The sequence below is a fragment of the Diabrotica undecimpunctata genome, chromosome 2 (assembly GCF_040954645.1).
Source record: "Diabrotica undecimpunctata isolate CICGRU chromosome 2, icDiaUnde3, whole genome shotgun sequence".
Lineage (NCBI taxonomy): Eukaryota > Metazoa > Arthropoda > Insecta > Coleoptera > Chrysomelidae > Diabrotica > Diabrotica undecimpunctata.
In genome coordinates, this window is record NC_092804.1 from 2,138,693 (window position 1) to 2,159,255 (window position 20,563).

Consider the following 20,563-nt stretch of genomic DNA (forward strand, 5'->3'; position numbering starts at 1 on the left):
CAATAATGTCGCGTATATCAGATATAAGTCGAGAATATGGGCTGGATATAAATATGAACAAAATAAAGTACATGGTAGGTAGTAAGCGCGAAATATTAAATACACATCTTTTGGTAAACCAACAGCCAATTGTCAGAGTAAATAGCTACACATGTTGGCACTAACATAAACGGTCAAGGGGACCACTCTACTGAAATAAAACAACGCACAGGGAAGGCAAGATCAGCGTTCTTAAAGATGAAGTCTCTTTTCAGAAGTCACGATGATTTACCACTTGGTACCAAAATCTCTATCGCCAGATGGTATGATATCGTATAAATAATATTGAGGTCCTACGTAAAATGGGCAAGGAATGTGAGATCACTAACACAATCAAAAAGCGCAAATTAGAGTATCTTGGCCATGTTATGAGAAATGAACACAGATGTGGATTATTGCAACTCATTCTTCATGGCAAGGTATTTGGAAAGAGAGGACTAGGGAGAAGAATATCTTGACTTCAAAATCTAAGGAAGTAGTTCAATACGTCTACAACTGGACTATTACTTCTTCCTTTGCCCTATCCGTTTCGGACGTTGGCTATTAACAAGGCTATTTTGACTTTGTTTATGGCACCTCTGAACAGTTCGGTCGATGTTAGTCCTAACCATTGTCACAGGTTATGCATCCATGAGTGTCGTCTTCTTCCCGGTCCCCTCCTGCTGTCGATTTTTCCTAGGACTATTGGACTATTACTAATAGCTGCAAATAAAATTAAGATAGCTATGCTGTTCGCCAACATCCGGAACAGATAGGCACCGTAAGAAGAAGAAGCTTAGGCTAAATTATGTTTTCTCATAGTTATTGGTAATTTTGGTAACCCCTGATCCAGCATTAGTGACAAACGACAATCTTGTTTCAGTTCTTAATTTGTTTTTATTAGTTTTGTTCTATTTTAATGAATCTTGATCATCATATTCGTATCTATTCGATCATCACCTATCTATTTTTATTGCTGTATACAAATGTATTGAATATTTTCTTTTTGCAAAAAGAAAGAACGCACATATACATCTTGAACGAACATTTTAAAGATTTGAAATATTGGAAACAAAATAAAGATACTTTTAAATGCATTTAGAATATCTGCTATAAAAATCCCCGCCCATATCTACTCGTATAGTAGCAAATCCAGTCTAGAGATTTTCTGAATGACTACCGATCACCTATCGCATATTTAAATCACCGAACGCCCACAAAAATTGTAAAATGTTAATTAAACAATTACCAAATACTGAAATAAAACGGTAAACATGCTTTACGAGCCTCTGTCCTTACAGAACACGGTCTTAAAACATTCCAAATCGAAGTTTAATGTTTCAAGCTTGGAACTCGATGACACTGGCGCTACCCAACACGCTCAATACCTGTTCTCCGAGAAGGACTGTAAATTAGAGGAATTAGAACGCTCATTAAAAGATACAAGGAGATTGCCCCTTGTAATTATCTTGGATTTCTTGATAATCTTGATGAATATATTCAATAGGGTGCTCTGAAAAGGAAGACACTTTTTGTTTTCCTCTCTTTTGATTTATTTTTAGAAACTATTACAAATAAGACGACCACCCATAATCTGCCTTACAGTTTCATTAAATTCAAATTTTATTGCAAAGTTTTTTATTTATTTATACTGTATAAAAAGAAATTTTATTTTTATTTTTTTTATTTTCAGCACATTAAAAATATTAAATGATCCGTATTAATGATTGATTAAATGGCTTCATTGCAAAAAATCTGCATCACTCACGGTTTTGCAGGAACAAAAGCAGAAATGTCACCTAAAACAGACAAAAACCATCCGTTTTTACTTTTGAACTAAAAAAGAAAATAAATGTATTTTTTAATTTATTTATCAACATATAAATAATTTAAACTTACTGTTAGAGATGAGCCAGGTTCTGGAAAAATGTCACTGCTTTTGGACTGCTAAACCGCATAAGACTCATAAGGTCGTTAAACTTAGCCTTTGGAATTGGTAAAGGACCTGTAGCAAAGATTTAAAAAAATGAATAAATCTCATTTTTATTTAAAATTTCTTATAACTTACCATCGTATACCGGAACAGGCAGCAAAAATTCTCCACATCTTAATGCTGAGTTTTGATAAAAGGGTTTTCGTATTAATCTAGATAGTACTGGTCCATATTGAACGGTAGTAGATAAGGCGGCTATGATCAGATGATGCCACTATTTCCTTCAAACTCTGAGTTTTAAATGGGCATTTTTGTAAATATATTGCGTCTAAAAATGATTTCCAATCCTGTACCATGTTTGTGATACACACTATAACAAATGGCGATGGTCTGGAACGGGAAGGCCTAATGTCTTCTTCAAATCCTTCCGGGACCCAAACAGCTCTTTAAGTTCCACAATCTTCCACAATTTTTGTCACACTCCGAATAGGAATGTCGTCTTACAGGGAATGTGATATTTATTTCTTTCAGATTAGGAAATTTTTTTGTTTACTACAAAACGAATAAATGAAAAATAGTAAAGTTTTTATTTTATACTCCGGCAGAGTCACAGAAGATTTACAGTTCTTTAACGTGGTCTTGTAAGTAATTATTTAGAGGATGCAACTTCGTTTGTTAAAAACGTTAACATTTTAGAGACCTCCGACATCCGGTCGGTAGTCTTCCTTTTTTTTTTTGAAGGCATAATTTTGTTCTCAACGGACCCCTCCAAATCACTATTAGCCATAATTGTTAATAATAACCACAGAAACAAACAAGAACTTACACGTTTGCGGTTACAATAATACTGGCACGTTTCTTAAAAATGAATATTGCATCAGCCGGTTTGTTTACATGACATCGCTTTTTCGTTTTTTTCCTAGACGTTTGGACTAAGCTAGTTTTTATTTAGTACGCTATATTTTAGACATTGTTTTACGCCATACTACAATAGTGTTTTTCCAGTTTTCATTATCATCATCATCATCATCAGTAGCTTGACAACTCTTTCTGGGTCCTGGCTTGTTCTAGGATTCTCCGCCATTCATTTCTGTTCCTTGCTTTGTTTTTCCAGTTGGTAATCTTAAGTGTTTTTAGATCTTGTTCCACTTGTTTCATGTATCTAAGTTTGGGTCTTCCCTTTCACCTTCTTCCTGTTAGTGTTTGCCTCATTATATATTTTGGTGTTTCAGTCTCCAACATCAGTTTAATATGGCCCATCCAGCGCAGACGTCCGATCTTTATATGAATATTATGACCTCGGGTTCATTGTATGCTGTGTTTAGTTCAAAATTATATCTTCTGCTCCATATGTCATTTTCTTTTACTCCCTTATATATGTGTCTCTCCAGTTTTCGTACTCTAAAATATAGATCGTCATTAGAAGAATTTAATCCCGCCTCCACCGAGATTATCAATAAAAAGTGACATATTTGGTTTTTTCCCTGCACCCTTCAGTGATAAATTTCACAAAATATTCTAGCAAATAATTTTATCCCAGGAGGGGAAAAAATTTATACTAATTTAAATACATTTCTCCAACAGGAGATACTTTTATTCAAAATCCTTCGCAGGCGTGCCAATTAATATCAAAAGAGTTCCACCCTTCGATTTAACAATTTGATGACTTGCCTTGTTTGGAGAATTGTAGAAAGAGAACGACCCTTTAATTCAATTTTCCTCCGGTATTTCCGAACGAACGTTTAATTTGTTTATATTTTTAGGGATGCGTTTTATGATTCCCGGGTTTTTTATCCAGAATAATTCTGATTAGATTTTATTGGTAGTCCGGGGAGTATGGGCTTTTTAATTACGTTTTAAGAAGTTGTCCATATTTAGTCATGTTATTGCTAACTTTTTGCTGCAATCTATTAATTAATTTGTTAGGAGTGACAATATCAGTGTTTTTTCAAAAGAAATGGTTTTAATGATTATGGTCTAGAAAAGGAAATATGACAATTTATAAGAGAATAAAAAACGGTAGAGAAACTATTACATTTCAAACATACAGAAAAGAATTTTTTTAATTTTATTAAAAGAGAGCAATGAATCTACACTTACGATTAAGCAACATGTTGTGTTTAACTTAACCTTTTACATTTCTGCCCTAAGTATTCATCATCATTAGACTTCGGCAAATATGCAAATAAAAATGTAGAAAATATGCGCATAAATATGCACGTGTTTACCCGAAAATATGCAAATATTTTACAAAATATGCATACAAATAAATAAAAAAATCGTAAAATAGTAACAATTTTATTTAAAAAAAAAGTGTACATAACTAAATATTTCCTACTATTCATTAAGATTTACATTTATTTTAAGTAACTACATCATTTTTAAGTATGAATAAACTTATTTAGAATTATGGTAACAATAAATGACCAAGTGGTGTTCAAAATTTTCTAACAAAAACTTGTGGCTTCTGTCTAAGTACATATATTTATATATGGAAAAACTTCGTTCAACATCAACTGATGTAACGGGAGCATTTTTCAAACTAACCAAAACATTTGGTTCTAAATTAATTGTTTCCGAAATATTTCCAGCTAGAACACTGACTACTTCAGAAAGAATATGGTAACCTTTATTTTTTTCCATAGTAGCTTCAAATTTTTTTAAAATATCTTTTCCAATATTACCTCTAACGTTCCGACAACATGACGCAAATTCTTTTATTAATGCTGTACTTTCGAACAATGACAGTTTCGGTGATTCTAACTAAGTAATTGTTTTTTGAACAAAACTAAAATTTGATTTTATAAATGAAAGTTCTTGTTGAAGCAAGTTACTCTGAAAAGTTTGTTTAGAATCCAAAAGAGATTGGGAACTTTCATCTGTTAACGTATCAATTATGTTCTTTATTTTAACAAAATGATCTGCATAAAAATTAGCTGCTTCTAACCATGTTCCCCATCGCGTTAAAATAGGTTGTGGTGGAAGAGGAATGTTAGGTAGCATTTCTTTATAAAGTTGAATTCTTATAGGAGATTTAATAAATACTTTTTTGACACTGGATATCATGGTATTTACAAGAGGAAACTTTTTTCGTATTTCCTCTGCAACTCTGTTTAATCCATGCGCTACACAAGTAACATGTATTAAATCTGGGAAAAAAATTTTTAAATTTTGTCCTGCTTTCACCATATAAGGAGCAGCATCCGATAAAATAAGCAGTAATTTATTAGAAGGAATAGTTGTCGGAAGAAAAAAAGTTGCTAATGTTTCTTGTATAAAACGCGAAATTGTTAAAGCATTTGTTTTCTCAAGTTGCTGGCATGAAATAAGATGAGATTTTGGTAAGGTATCTTCTTTAAGAACACCAATCAATAAATGAGCAATATACTTTCCTGAGGAATCAGTGGTTTCGTCTACAGATATGTAAAAATAATTATCTGCAATTTCTTCCTTAACATTAATTAACACCGACGAGTATAGCCCGTTCACATTATTCCTTCTTAGAGACTGATCACTTGGAACATTAAGTTTGCAATATTTTTTTAGAAACGAACTAAAATTTACATTTGCTAATTTTGAAAGCGGTATGTTTGCAGACACTAATGCGCGACACAAGTCTTCATTAAAAGTTTCTTGCTCATCTAATTTTTTTGAAGTAGATTGGAAACATTTAGCCATTGAAGTTTGATGTTTTCCTCCTATTTTTCCTTTTTTTGCAATGTGTGAAGCAGTTCTCACATGTTGGTCTATCTGAAATTTCTTCTCACATGCTATCTATAAATAAAAATAAAAACCTTTATTTTAACCCAACCTTTAAAATATAAAAATATACAAGGTGTTTTTGGTTAATCAAATAACTGGTTTGGAAAAAAAACACTCGCTAAGTGTTTTAAATGCAGTATTAATCCACAAATTAGTTTTTGTTACTAACCATTAGTACATCATATAACTTATTTTAAAATTCAACAAAAGTTTTTTTTTTTGTTAATTCAATTACAATAAAAATAATTGTGTTTTAGAATAGCTGACTTCGTAAAAAAAAGTAAAGGTGAAAAATTTTTCTAAATACACACCATTGTATTGTACCATGGACAATTTTTTCTCACTAAAGGAAGCTATTTTTCATTTAAAAACAACCTACGAGTACTAAATTTCAAGTAAATACGTTTATTGGTTTTAAAGTTATTGTTGTTATTAACTAAAAGAATTTAATTTTTTTTAATTTTAACACCCTGTATCTCGAAAAGTAAATAAGTTTGACCCCTCATTAACTATATCGTTTTGTTCAATTTTTCGAGAAGTATCTACAGTCAAACGTTGTAAGTGTCATTTGGAAACACCCTGTATGTATGAAATATTAGATATTTAATAGAAAATATTAGATACTTGCAATTTTGCCACAGACTGAACAGTAGATTTTTCCCATATCCATAGACAGCTCTTTATAAGGTTTAATCCAAGTTGAAGCACTGGTTGTTTTAGGCATTATAAAATCACAATCTTCCTTTTTGTTACGCACAACGAGTGTTTTCGCTTTGAATATCAAAACAAAAATGATTTACAAATTTGAGCATCAAATTTGAAACGTTTAGGTACCTAATTCAATAAACTGGGAGATTTTGGAAAATCCCTAAATTAGGAACAAAACTATTAGCCGTTTACCTGCTGTTAAGATACAATAAATTGTAGATAGATTTGGGGATTAGATCATAAAATGCAAATGAGCGAACCCTTAGCGATTATCCAATAACTGAATGCCTCAGTGACCGAGACTTTCTAAGAATGTTGAGGGCTACTTAAATTGATCTTCTTTGAAATTGTAAATGTTTTGTACCTGTAGAGATTACGTACTTACATTATTTCTTGATTAAAATGACTACAAAATTTTATACAAGAATTGAAATAAATTGGTATGTTTAAAAATTTTCAAATACAGTATAAAAATCTGAATTTTTATGCACTTTATGCAAACTTTTATACAAATATGCCAAAATATGAAATATTTGCATAAAATATGCACAATATGCAAAATATGCAATATGCATATTTGCCGAAGTCTAATCATCATAATCATGTAGCGCTACAACCCTGGGTGTGTTTTGGTTTACTGTACAAATGTTTTCCAAAAGGCTCGGTCTTCCATGAATCTGTTGTAAAATATTAATTTTTTGGAGATCTGAGTGTAGAATATTTAGTAGAGAGTAGAGTATTTATTTAACTACATAACAAATACAAATATTGTTTGTAGCAAGTCAAAAAAAATACATAGTAATTAAAAAAAGGAATCTAAAACGTAACTTAAATTAATACAAACAAAAACACATATTAAACAGAAAAAGATTTATGGCAAAGTTATGGTAAGCAGTTTAGTGGATGTTCTGCAATGAGTCATATATTCTTCTGAGCAGTAAAGACAATGTGTTAGAAGATATTTTTTATATCATCATCATCATCATATAACGGGGGTCCTACGGCGATTGCCGCTTCCCGCATTTCAGCCTCCATCTTTTCCTATCTCTCCAATCTTCCTCTTCTAAGCCTCTAGATTGCATTGTTTTTGTAATTTCTCTTCTCCAGGAATTTGGTGGTCTTCCCCTTTTCCTTCTTTCTGGCGGAACATACATTAAGGCTTTCTTTGGCCACCGCTCCTCCTCCATTCTCATCACGTGACCATACCATTATAATTGCCTTCCTTGTATTCTATCTGAAAGAGTATCTCTAATTCCTGTACGGTTTCGTATTTCCTCATTCCTGATTCTTTCCATTCTCGATACTCGACATGACTTTCTAAGATAATCCATTTCCACAACGTCTACTTTATCTCGTTCATTCTTTGTCATCGTCCAACATTCGGCACCATATGTGGTAATTGGTTCTACAATTGCTCTGTATACGCGAAGTTTGGTATGCATCTTTATTTTATTAGACCACAGTAATGAATTCAGTATTCGGATGCATTTTTTCCCTTGGGTTATTCGGTTTTGTACATCTATCTTAACTCTGCCATCTGCTGATATGATGCTTCCTAGATATTTATACTGGTTGCAGCCTTTTATGACTGCGTTTTCAAGCCTCAGATCTGTGGTATTTCCTCCAATTTTTAAATATTCTCTTTTGCTTATGTTTACAGTAAGCCCCCATTTGGCATATTCCTCAAATAATTTTCGATTCATATAATTTATATCTTCCTCATCGGTTGCAACCACCACCTCATCATCTGCAAACAACAATGTATACAGAGTTTCTTGTCCCACTTCGATGCCCATAAATCTACATTTATTTCTCCAATTCCTATTTTTTTATAACTTTATCGAAACTATTACAGCTTAGCTGTTTAATACTTTTTGGTAAAATATTGTAATAGTTTTTTTGAAAGACGTAATCTACAGCGATTTGTTCGTAGGTAGTGACAGTTTCGCGTATTGTAAACGTAGACATCAGACTGTTTTATAAAATGGGCCCGTTTTCTGTGAATTTCAGTTAGAACTTAAAATATCAACAGAGTAGGTACCTAGCGGCATAATTTTGAATTTGATAAAGAAAGGTCGGCAGTGTTCTAGTCTAGATAACTAACCCCTGCTAAAATCCTGACAGCTTTCTTTGGCATTCTAAAAATTTGAAGTGAGTTTGTTGAATTACACCATAGTTTAGGTGAGAGTGAATTAAAGAAAAATATGTGATTTTTAATGTTTCAAAGTTGACAATCTTTGCCAGTTCAGTTGGCGAATAATAAATAATGAAATTGATAGCTTTTTCTTAAGTTGTGGGATATGAGCCGACCAGTTCAGTAGATTATCTATGGTTACTCCCAATAGTTTAATATCTCTTTGTTATCTGGATCATTGTGTAAATTACTTGCAGATATAACCAAATTTTGCGTTTTATCAGAGTTAAGTTTTAGTTTGCAGCAAACTATGTTCTAGATTTAGTAGAAACTTCCTCATGAGACATTTTTAAATCATCATTATTTTATCCTGATATAACGTATGTCGTATCATCTGCGAATTGTATGGATTTGTACGGAGATTTGAATTTAGGCAAATCGTTGGCAAAAATAATAAACAAAAGAGGTCCTAGACCTTTGAACACCTTTTCCAAGATGGCATCTGGGAAACAAGTGTGTGGACCCTACAAACTTAAACTTAAGCTTATACTAACCCCCGGCACATAAAAAAAATTAAATTGCGTCTTCTGAAAAATGCAACCCTAATTTAACTTTTCAATGGGCTAATAGATTATTCTTACATTTACAGAGACAATATTATGTACAGCCATACAATAGTTTTTAGTTTCTAATAAAAATTACACTTATAAAATAAAAGGGCCTTTTAAAATGAAGTGCGTTTAGAAAATATCGACATTCATACGTATATTTTGGTGATGTAATTATAGTAGTTTAAATTTGGGCGAAGGTGCTAGTGTTCGGGTTTCGTGTCTAATGTATCATTCAATTCTCTTTACTAATCTTTAATCTTTAATTATGGATTTGTTATTTTTTAGCAAAAGTTAGAAAATATAGAGCGTTAGTTATAAATATTAAGAAATAGACCAGATTTAGCTTAATCGAACAAAAATATGCTCATTTTTTGACCTTTTAGAAATGCCCTTCTGCTGCTTTAAATTGTTCAGTTGGTTTTTTAATAAATGACATTAACAATTATCTGATAGACCAAAGCACAATTTCCTAATTCTTCTCAATCAGCAATCAAAATCGCTAAAAACTTTCTGTACTAAAAAGTATTTATTTCACGATCAGGAATCATCCAAGTGAACAACGCTTCCTATATAAAATAATAAATACAATATTATTCCTTGTACAAAATTACGCCCTTGTGTCGATTTGCAAACGACTTTATTTCTTACTGTCACCCTGTATAAACGATATTAGCATTTTTAGAATTATAGTTCTTTTTACAGCACTTATTTCCTCATTTAGCTATTAAACTAAACTTCGAACTTGTTTCAGAAGCTTTGGGGCCAAATGCTCAATATGTACCAGAGGCATATCGTCCAGTGACTGGGTACGAAAGGCCAGAGATCACGTGTACCACTTGGCATGCTTCGCTTGCGCCGCCTGCCACCGACAGTTATCCACAGGAGAAGAATTCGCTCTTCACGAAGAAAGAGTTCTCTGTAAAGCACATTACCTCGAAATTCTAGACGGAGGGACTACGTCGTCGGACGGTAAGGGCCTTTATTATTGATATTATACTTACAATATGTAACTCATTACCTTATGTTGATTAAACTCTAGAGAGTGGTCAAATTAATCGAGACATCGAAATAAAATGGAAGTTTTTTTATAAAAAAGTTGTAATGGTATTTCCGTCCTTATTTAACAATTGTTTCACTTTTTGACAACCTTATCTTTAGCACTGTTATCTTGGTTATTTTCTTTTTGCCTTTTTAGGATTCGAGTTGGCGTATTACTCACTCACTCCTCCAATCCGTCCTTTTCATTAACAGAGCCTCTATTCTTTACCTATGTATTTCTTCTATTATTTTTCTCTTATATCATTTGACATAAGTCTAATATATTTTTTATTTTATTTTATTGTTTTTTATTTTATTCACGGGATATCCCCATTTTGGTATTGTATTGTTTGGTAAGTATTGTTAAACAAATGATTAAATTAAAATAAATTAAATTATCCCGAAAATCTTATTAACATGAAATAGTGTTTATTGAGTTTGGTTTTTTAAAAGAGGTTTTTTGGCAACTGTCGGGAGTCCATTTATAAATTTAATAGTAAAGTCAGATTCTCCCTTCTGTTCTTGTAGATCCTTCATGCGGTTGCGTTTATTAATTTATTAATTAATGATTAAATTGCGATGTTTGGTCATCACCTTCATTGGCCTGTTTTACCTTCAGATAATACTTTCACCACATCTGAGCAAGACCATTATTGTTGAAGATGGCAGTATATGCACTGTTATCAGCATTTATTCTGATACTACTATCCTTATACTGCATACTACTGGCTGATTCCAGAATACCATACACCGTCAAATTATTATTACGTTCAGCACGATCCTCGACTTCATGCTATAATATTTCCACATTAATTGTAGTACCAACATACTGCTGCCGATGTTGCTTAACTGTGACTAAAACAGGAACTTTTTTGAAACAAAATTCATTACGGGAGTTTTCATTACGGGATGCTAACAACTTGAACCCCGGTTATAAATCTCCTCTTTAATTATAACTTGGTACCAGCCCAGCTGCACCTAGTGTAGAGCTACTCAGTTCGTCCAATAAACAATACGTTTACTTACTTATCTAGAAATTATACTTGTGACTTCTTCTTCTTCCTCTTTTTAAACAATTCTGCTTGTTCATTGCAGATTATTACCTCTATGCAAAGTTGTCACTCCATCTTTTGCGCGGTCGTCCGTCTTTTGCCGATTGGTGACTTATTTTCTTTTGCAGACCGTAAAAATCATATTTCATTTCTTTCGAAAAGCATTCCCAGTGATAATTTTTTATTTTTCCTACAAGTACATGTGTTTCTAATTGTCTTGGTATTATGGTATGCCTCTTGTGTTTTGATCGACATGTATTTCAGGTAAGCTTTTTTCTTTTCTTTACATTTTTTCTTCACTTCTGTACAAAGGCATGGAGTTCTTCGTCTTGGGAACGATTTATTTTTATTTATATTTCTTTCACCAAGAACTTCCTTGACCAAGGCTAGGATATTAGACTTAATTTTTGCCCAGCTTTCTTCGACTCCATAACTTTCTGTGATATATGTGTTTCTGCTTTTTTCGGTTATTCTTTTTTGGAATAGGTATCTTGTGACAAGGTGATAAATTATAGATGGTTGTACAATTCTGATTGGTACACCAATCCTGGACTTAATGAAGCATTTTTGTTTATTCACATACTCCTGGGTCTTTTTTCTTTAACAATATACAAACTACAAGGTTTTTGATAGCTTAAGTCCTTAGTTCTTTATAGCTACATATTGGTATATTTCTAACAAACAGATGGAGGTTTCAGCTGAAGATGCTGAAGTCGCTACATATATAGTTCTAAAACTTATAGAAGGTTATAAAAAGTAGGGCCTAGAATTAAATACAAACAAAACTGAATATATGACAATAAGATGCACATTGACGAAAGACGAAAACGATGAAAAATATATACTGCAAAAAATATGCAGATAAAGAAAAATCGCAAGATATATTATGGTGTAAAGACATACGAGAAAGACAAAAAACAATTATTTAAAACACTTAGGACAGGAAGTTACAGTTACATATGACTCAGATGTCTGAATAAATAGGAAAAAATTAATATTATTTTAAAGTTTTTGACAAATTGATAATTTTCAACAGATTAACATAACTCTCATGTTATTCACCTGCATCCAATCATCAACTGTCCAATTTTTGTGATTTTTAATCTATTTGATCCAATATCCAACAAGAAAATTCATGCGTTATACTTACTTTTTTCTTTTAAAACTCCAAATAATCGTTTTTTTAAGATTTTTAAAATAAAACCACACTTTTCGCATACATTTCGGCACACGCCATCTTCAGTATCTCTGTTTGTTTAAGAAGTTTACGTGGCACATCTAACTCCTTACATATGTATTTGTAGATGGTTGTGACGCCGAGGGATACCACAAGAACAAGGCGAAACGTGTACGAACCACATTCACGGAAGAACAGCTGCAAGTGCTGCAAGCAAATTTCCAGCTGGACTCCAACCCCGACGGCCAGGACCTAGAGAGGATCGCACAAATTACGGGACTTAGCAAACGAGTCACGCAAGTTTGGTTTCAAAACTCTCGGGCACGGCAAAAGAAACACATGCATACCGGGAAGGTTAAAAATCAATGTAAGTATTTCGATTTTTGATTGAATAATTGGGATTCGGATTCAAATTCCACGACCTATTAATTTAAAAAAAGGGAGTATACCAAGCAGAGCATATCATTGGAGAGGCACTTCAATGGAGTATTCAGATACACAAGATTTTTTTAATTCTGTATTAACTACATTTTTGTAAAAAAATTATGAATTTATATATAATATATATATATATATATATATATATATATATATATATATACGTATATAATTTTAAAAATAAACGTAACGTCTGTGTTGAGCTTAGGTGTCATTTTTCGAATAAAAGTTTGTCATCCACATTTTTTGAACAGCACTACAAACCTTAGAGGCTCCTGGCTTCGATAGTCTTGACTAGTTTCTGTCACTTTTTTTGGTCCTTAACTTGTTCTCTAAAGTCCCTTGTTCCTATTTCTTCTACGTCAGTCCGAACGGCATCAAACCACTTCCTTCGTGTTCTCCCTATTCTTTTCTTCCCTTGGCCTCCAGGTTGCAGAACTCTTAGGACGTTTCTTTCTTTTGGCATTCGTAGTCTCCACTAGCTCCTGGTTCTACCGCGCCATTCGTTGTTAGCCTTCTTTATACCACCAGAAACTTTTTTTCTTTTTTCTAATTCATTGTCCAAGTGTCACTTGCAACAATACCTTTGGTGTCATTATTGTTTTATAGGTTCGAATCTTGGCTATCCTGGACACGTTTTTTGCCTTCAACAGTGCATTTATGATCCTACTGCTTTTCGCCTTCTTTATTTGTAACTGTTACTCCTAGGTACTCAAATTCTGTTACCTTCTCAAATTTATACTCCGCCTCATTCATTCTTAGAGTGATCCATTTATTTTCTTCTGCATTTTCTCTCTCATTTCCATACTTAGTTTTTTCTTGATTTATGGTAAGACCATATTTTCTAGTTTCTTCTTCAAAGTTTGTGAACATTTTCCCAAGTTCTATTCTTGAAAATGTCAGAAATACCAAGTCATCTACAAAACCTATGCACTGTTGTCTTTTGTTCAGAATCGTGCCGCTTGTCTCGATCTTGCTTGAACTCTGTCGATTCTTGTATTTAGCCTTTATCGTTTAATAATCCGTCGAAATACTTTGCCCATCTGTCCTGTCTCCTAGTAACACACCTTATCTTCCATGTTCCCACTTTCAATCAATTTTCAATTTATTTGTTTCTTTTTTTGCTATCTTCATTTCCTTTTCCAAAAGATCCTCATTCTCGTATCCATGTTTTTTTACTATTTTTCCTTTGTTGCTTACTATTTATTAGTTTTTTGGCCCCCGTTGTGCAACTTCCCTTTTTTTAATTTAGTATAGCTGCCCCTTATCTTCATCCCATCTCCATTCCCTACCGTCTACTGTTAACTTTTTATATGCTATTCTTGCCATTTTTCTTTTTCTCTTTCTTATTTCGCCACTTTGCTTAATTATTTCTGTATTTTTTTTTTCTTTTATTGTTAGGTCATTGTTTATGTATATGAGGTCGTTGTGGTTTTTTTTATCTTACTCTTGATTTTCAATGTCTCTGTTTTTTTCTATCATTCTTTCTATTTCTATAACGCAAAGATTCTTGCCAATCTTCATTGCATTCCTTAATTTCACTTTTACTTGTAGTTCTTTGGCTATGAATATATTTCTATCGTGTTTGTGTCCATTTTTAATCCTGCGTTTTAGGTTTTTCTTCTTTCTGTATTTATCTATGTGTTCTATTCTTTCCTGTAGTTACTTTACTTCTCTTTGCAAGTTCTGATTCCCTTTTACCATTTCCATTAATTACTTCATATTGTTTTGGGCTTGTTCCTTCCTCACTTGCTTTATTTCGTTCATAATTTATTTATTTTTCCCTTCTCTTTATAAGTTCTTTCATCATTTTGATCATGACATCATTTGTATCTTCGTCTTCATCTTCTTTATTTTTCTGTGGTGTTCTCTTTGTTTTTTTCTTCTTCCGAAGCTGTAATCTAGTTCTTTTCTCTTCCATTTATTCTCTTCGACGCTTTCTAACTCGCTTGCAGTTTCGTTTTTATGTGCATTCATTGTATTTTAATTACCTATTTCTTTATTTACTTAAACTTTTAATTTAATGTTTATTGTGAATTCAGTTGAGAACTTAATTTAGATTTAATTTCAAATGTGTTCTTTTTATTTCTGTCTAAAACTGAGTCTGTCTTTTATTCGACTCCTTAATCACTTTGTAATGACTACTGCGAAAACAAGCTATAAAGGCTTGTCGACCGATCGGACCTTGACTTCTTATCAGTGATAAAAAGTTTATTGACAATGCTTTTGTCCTATTCTTTTTTATATATAAAGTACAGATTTTCTCTCGTGCAAAAATTTGACACAATAGCGAAACATAGGCATTCCGTTTAATTTTTAAAACATTTAAAAATGTTAAAAAATAGAGTTAGTATACAAAGAAAACCTACTATAGTCGGTTCGCTATATTTACGCGGGTTTCGGATTAAAAAATTTATTGTAAGTACCCAGTTTTAATTACCTGCTCTTTGGGGAAATATCAACTGGTCAAATGAAATGAAAAATAATCCATAACTTTTTTTAATTAAATAATAATGGAAAATCTTTTATATAATTGACAGTATAATAAGGAGAATTACTTCATTAATGGAGTCTAATGTGGCTAATATAAACCTAATAATAATTTTATATTACACTTCACACAGAAAATATGGTCTATGTATATTTGTTCCATGGAGAGAATTTCTAATGAAAAATAAAAAAATTTAACTTGCCAACAAAAATGAAAATCAGTCATTATCATCAAAAATATCATAATCGTCATCATCATCACTGTCATCACCATTAATTGTTATTATGATTGGACTTATTTCGTTTATTTTATTTTCACGAGTCCACCAATCTTCTATTAGTTTCTCGCACTTGAATATACAGTTGCACCACACTTCTGGAGTTACAATTGAAAGTGCCTTTCGCCAAGTTTCCCGAACTGCGTCGTCGCTATAACCATTAGGCCCAATATGGTTGTCATAATATTGTTTTGCTATTCCCCATATATATTCGATGGGATTAAACTGGCAATGATACGGTGGCAGACGTAAAACTTGATGACCGTAACTTTCAATAATCTGATCCACAACAAAGGTTTTTGGTTTTGCGTGGATATTTGCCAAGCGTAATAATTCTGAATTTAAAATATGTTGTGTATATGGTATATGTTCCTTTGTCAACAATTCTTTAATTTTATTAACAGTCCAAGAATTCGTTGGACTTTTGTTTAATACTTCAGAATGGTAAGGTGCATTATCTAAAATAATTACGCTGGGCTCACTTAAACCTGGGAGAAGATTTTCATGTGACCATTTTACAAACATTTCTGTGTTCATATTATCGTGATAATCACTTGATTTTGATTTAGATGAAAATATTAAATCAGCACCTTCTATAAAACCCGATTTCCCCCCTGCATGTAAAATTATGTGTCGCTTTCCTTCTCCATCAGTATGTTTGATAGACTTTACGTTATCATCTTGCCATATTCTCTTGGTTGCACCCCTAGAAAATATCCATGTTTCGTCTAAATATATAAAATTTGCCCTTTCTTCTTTTAATTTAGAATAATTTCTTAGAAAGTTAATTCTTTTATGCACAACAGAACTTCTTTCACAAAGGGCTTTTCTGTTATCCTCCTTTTGAAATTTGAAAAAAAAATTATGTACCTATCACTTGCCATAGACTTGTTCTGCCAATTTCGTCAAATTTTCTATCTTTTAATTCCGAGAGAATTGTATTTAAGGTCACATGTTCTTTGTTGGCTCGCATTCGATAAATGGTATCACGAATTTCAAATTTTTTTCCATCTGGAATATCTTTCGTTTTCAATGATTCACTATTCCTAGAGCATCACATACGCGTTGTTGAACAGACATTACCGATTTTAAAGGACTGCCATTTTGTTTTTCATCCGTAAAATACTTATGTACACTACAAATTAGACTATCTACATCTAACACACGTCTAGGCATTTTTAAATATTTCCACCAAACATACAATGTCAACACTGGCAAAGAATCAATTCAACTGCAATATTGTAACAAATTTATACCTACCCTAATGTTATTTTAATGTATTTTAAAATATGACCATTAATGCAGTTTTTACCTAATTTTCTGGGAAGTCGTTTACTGCAACTGGTTATCAATGAGTCATTAGCATAATTTTGTTAATCCGAAACCCGCGTAAATATAGCGAACCGACTATAGTGCCTACTTACTCTATCGAAATACCTCTCTAATGATAAACTATAAATGGTAAATTCATTGGTAAAAAGAATGGCAAAATGACTGATCTCTGCATCCTTAAAATGTATCCCTTTTAGAATAAAAGTTGACATCTTTCAGCATTTTCATAAAATCTAATAAATATTACCATTTATTTTTATATATCACCCATTATTAAGTATTGTAATAGTGTATAAAATAATTCATATGTAAATCAAACGGCAGAGACCTGTGGGAAGTGGTTTATGTGCACATTTCAGAACACCTGAGCTAACTTTTATCATAACAGAAAGATTATTAAGCTGCCTTAACTATATATAAGATAGATAGATAGTAGATAGATTATAGATATTTTCTAACAAATAATTTTTGACCGACTCTATAAATGGAACATGAAACCCTAACGGGATCAACATTTTAATGAAAATCTGGGGATCAAAATTATGAAATGTCTTACTAAAATTTGTATACATAGCAGCAACTTACTTATGAGCCTCAGAAATAAATCTTCTCTATATCTAAACTGAAATAAACTGTAGAGATTCAGAAATAAATCCTCTGTATATCCAGTATAACGGTTGAGCTATCAAACTGTCCAGACGAGTAGATATTGCAGACTAAGTTACCATACTTAACTTATTGCCTATGCTATAAACCATTTCTTAACATTCCACCACTTGATTTGTATTTGAGTGTATAATAATACACGCACCAAGTTTTTAATTTCTTTTAAGCAAAATTAACGAATTTTTTTCTTGTTTCAGTGCACAGTAGGGAAGATAACAACTTCAATAGGCATATAAATCTACATTTGACGTACTCCTTACAAAATAGTGGCCACAATCACAAACCATCTTCAATATATTCACAAACCGGAAATGAATTAGGTCAGTAATATTATAAGAATCAGAATAAAACTATAAAATATCGATGTTGTGACGGGTAGCTGTTTTAGACAGCAGTCTCAGTAAAACACAGGTTTATTTTAAATAAAAATGTATTCGAAATAAATAAATAACAAAATAAAAATTATATCCTAAATATTATGTATAATACAATTTAAATTTCAATCCTATCGACGGCGGTATCTTAGCGATGATCCACTATTTAATATCTGCGAAAAATAAAATATAATTAATGTCATAAAAATCAAAACGAAATTTGGATGTGATGTGTTAATACACACACGCTAACGAGAAGGAATGATGACCTTACTCTTGACTGGCTTATCTAGTGAGTGGTCTTCCCCAACACGAACCCTGAAGTATCTGTCGGATAGAAAATGTTGAATCCAAATGATTAACGGTCGAAATTTTGGAACACGGTCGAAAGCTTTGGAAAAGTCTAAGTAGACTACATCGACAGGATGCCGATTGTTTAAAGATAATAACCAATCATTTACACAATTAAGTAAGTTTGTGATCGTTAAACGACCTTTGATAAAGCCATGCTGTTGGTGAGGGATGACATTTTCTTCAAGAAGAAACTCAGACATAGTTTCCGAAATAATCGATTCCATGACCTTGCCGACAATAGGAACTAGGCTGATTGGACGATAACTATTGCAATCAAATTTATTTCCTTTCTTGAATATGGGAGTAAGCGAAGCCAATTTCCAGGACGAGGGGAGAGAACCTTGATTAAAACAAGCATTCATTATGAGAGATATAGAGATGGTTACAGATTCTGCACATTGTTTGAGGAAAAAGGAGGTGATGAATTATTTCGTAGTTTCCTTAAATGATGTTTAATTTTATCCGGTGTGAAAGATATATTGTCAACAGTTTTAGAAAAACGTGAGCACATTATTTGAGGAATGGTATCGTCAGGTTTATCTGTTAAAACCTGAGAAAAGAATAACGATAAAGATTCCGAAGACCCGTCAGCTTTTAGAAGTAATGGTATGAAGACTTTAGAAGATAAAGATGTGCGAATGTACCGATAAACTTTTTTACTATTACCACTTGCAATAATAGATTCTTCAAATTCTGTTCTTAACTTTAGCAAAGATTGTTTGACTCGGTTAGAAAAATTACGGTGGGCGAGAAAATCATTAAGGGAACCATTAAGTTTATATATTCGCCAAAGCTTTCGTTTATGTCGAATTAAATGGGTAGCTGAGAGGTTAATCTAAGGTTTTAGTCTATTTCTGTAAAGCTGCCGTTCGGTTGTATAATCAGAAATTATTGTAATAGCAGTATGAAGAAAAGAGTCCCACATTGACGATGGATCAGAGTGATTAAGAAAAACAGATTGCCAGTTTAACTGAGATAAAACTGAATTTACATTAAAGAAGTCAGTAGTGTCATAGGTTACGAAAATATTTTTGCAAGGGAATGTTACACTAAATTGAATGTGAGCAGTAATAAGCGAGTGATCAGAAAGACCCACAGGGGAGACACTTCAAGTGTAGAAATTAATTGATCGTCATTTGTGAAAAATAAGTCTAAAATTGAAGGATTATTGTTGACTATAAACCTTGTAGGTTCAGTTATCAGTTGTAATCTGTTCAATTGTCATCTCTTACTGTTAAAACAATGGAAATTGCCATCTTGTTTCCTATTGATCATAGAAGGTTTTTTTAAGATTGTATTTTTTCACCAGCATTAATTCGAGTCTTACTATTCTTCCGTATGTATTTTACAAGAAAGGCACATGAAAAACAATATTTTAATTAGACTAGTATTTATCCATAAAGCAACATTTTTGAGTTTACTTTTTGTTAATTGTAAATTTTTACTGTTTCAGATTCCTCCCTAGACGAATTATCGCAAGAGTCGACGATGCACTGCATGCAAAACGAAGTATAGATATAATTTTTAAGTCATAAATAGATGTTTAATATGTTACTCGAATTATAGTAAAAAGTTGTAACTAGTTATCGATAAATTTGCAACATTGAATGTTATTATATACACACATATTTATTTTTTGCTTTAAATTTTTTTGAGTTGTGAGTTTATGTAATGAACAAGCAATTTAAACTGATGGTTGAATCAATAAATGCTTATTGTTGCCTGTATATTCTCGTTTTATTCTCCCAGTTTTGTACATTACTTTATAATCCAAAGATCTTTCATTTATATTAAATGAATTGACGAAAATCCAGTACTTATGGGAAAGGGCGCTATAGAATAGAAATATGCTTTATTGTCACTGAAAATTATACGATTTTATGGACAAAGCTTACAAAAAGTCAAAAAAATAACAATAACAATTTAAAATTTACTAAAATTACATAAATCGTCAATATCGCAAAATAAAAGATAATAAAATATACAATCCATTGCAAATTACATAATAAAACCTTACGAACTAGTTTACGAATAAGTTTAAGTTTCTGCACGTGTTACCCAAGTATAATGTAACTATATGGTGGCACTGATGGCACGGCCTGATGGGGCACCCGGCCCGAAAAGCTGCAAGCTCAAAATTGACCCAACATTTTTAACAAAATTTAAAGTACAGTGGTACCTCGATATACGAGTGCTCT

The 20,563-nt window shown here is 32.2% G+C and overlaps 1 protein-coding gene across 1 annotated transcript in view; it reads left to right on the forward strand.

Moving 5' to 3' along the window:
• Nucleotides 1-20,081, forward strand: part of Awh (LIM/homeobox protein arrowhead) — a 114,708-nt gene extending 94,627 nt beyond the window's left edge. Inside the window, exons 3-6 of the mRNA XM_072521185.1 lie at nt 9,918-10,135; nt 12,561-12,800; nt 17,835-17,957; nt 19,819-20,081. Coding sequence (XP_072377286.1) covers nt 9,918-10,135; nt 12,561-12,800; nt 17,835-17,957; nt 19,819-19,880 — 643 coding nt within the window. The 3' untranslated portion in view covers nt 19,881-20,081. The remainder of the gene's footprint in view (nt 1-9,917; nt 10,136-12,560; nt 12,801-17,834; nt 17,958-19,818) is intronic.
• The last annotated feature ends 482 nt before the right edge of the window (nt 20,082-20,563 follow it).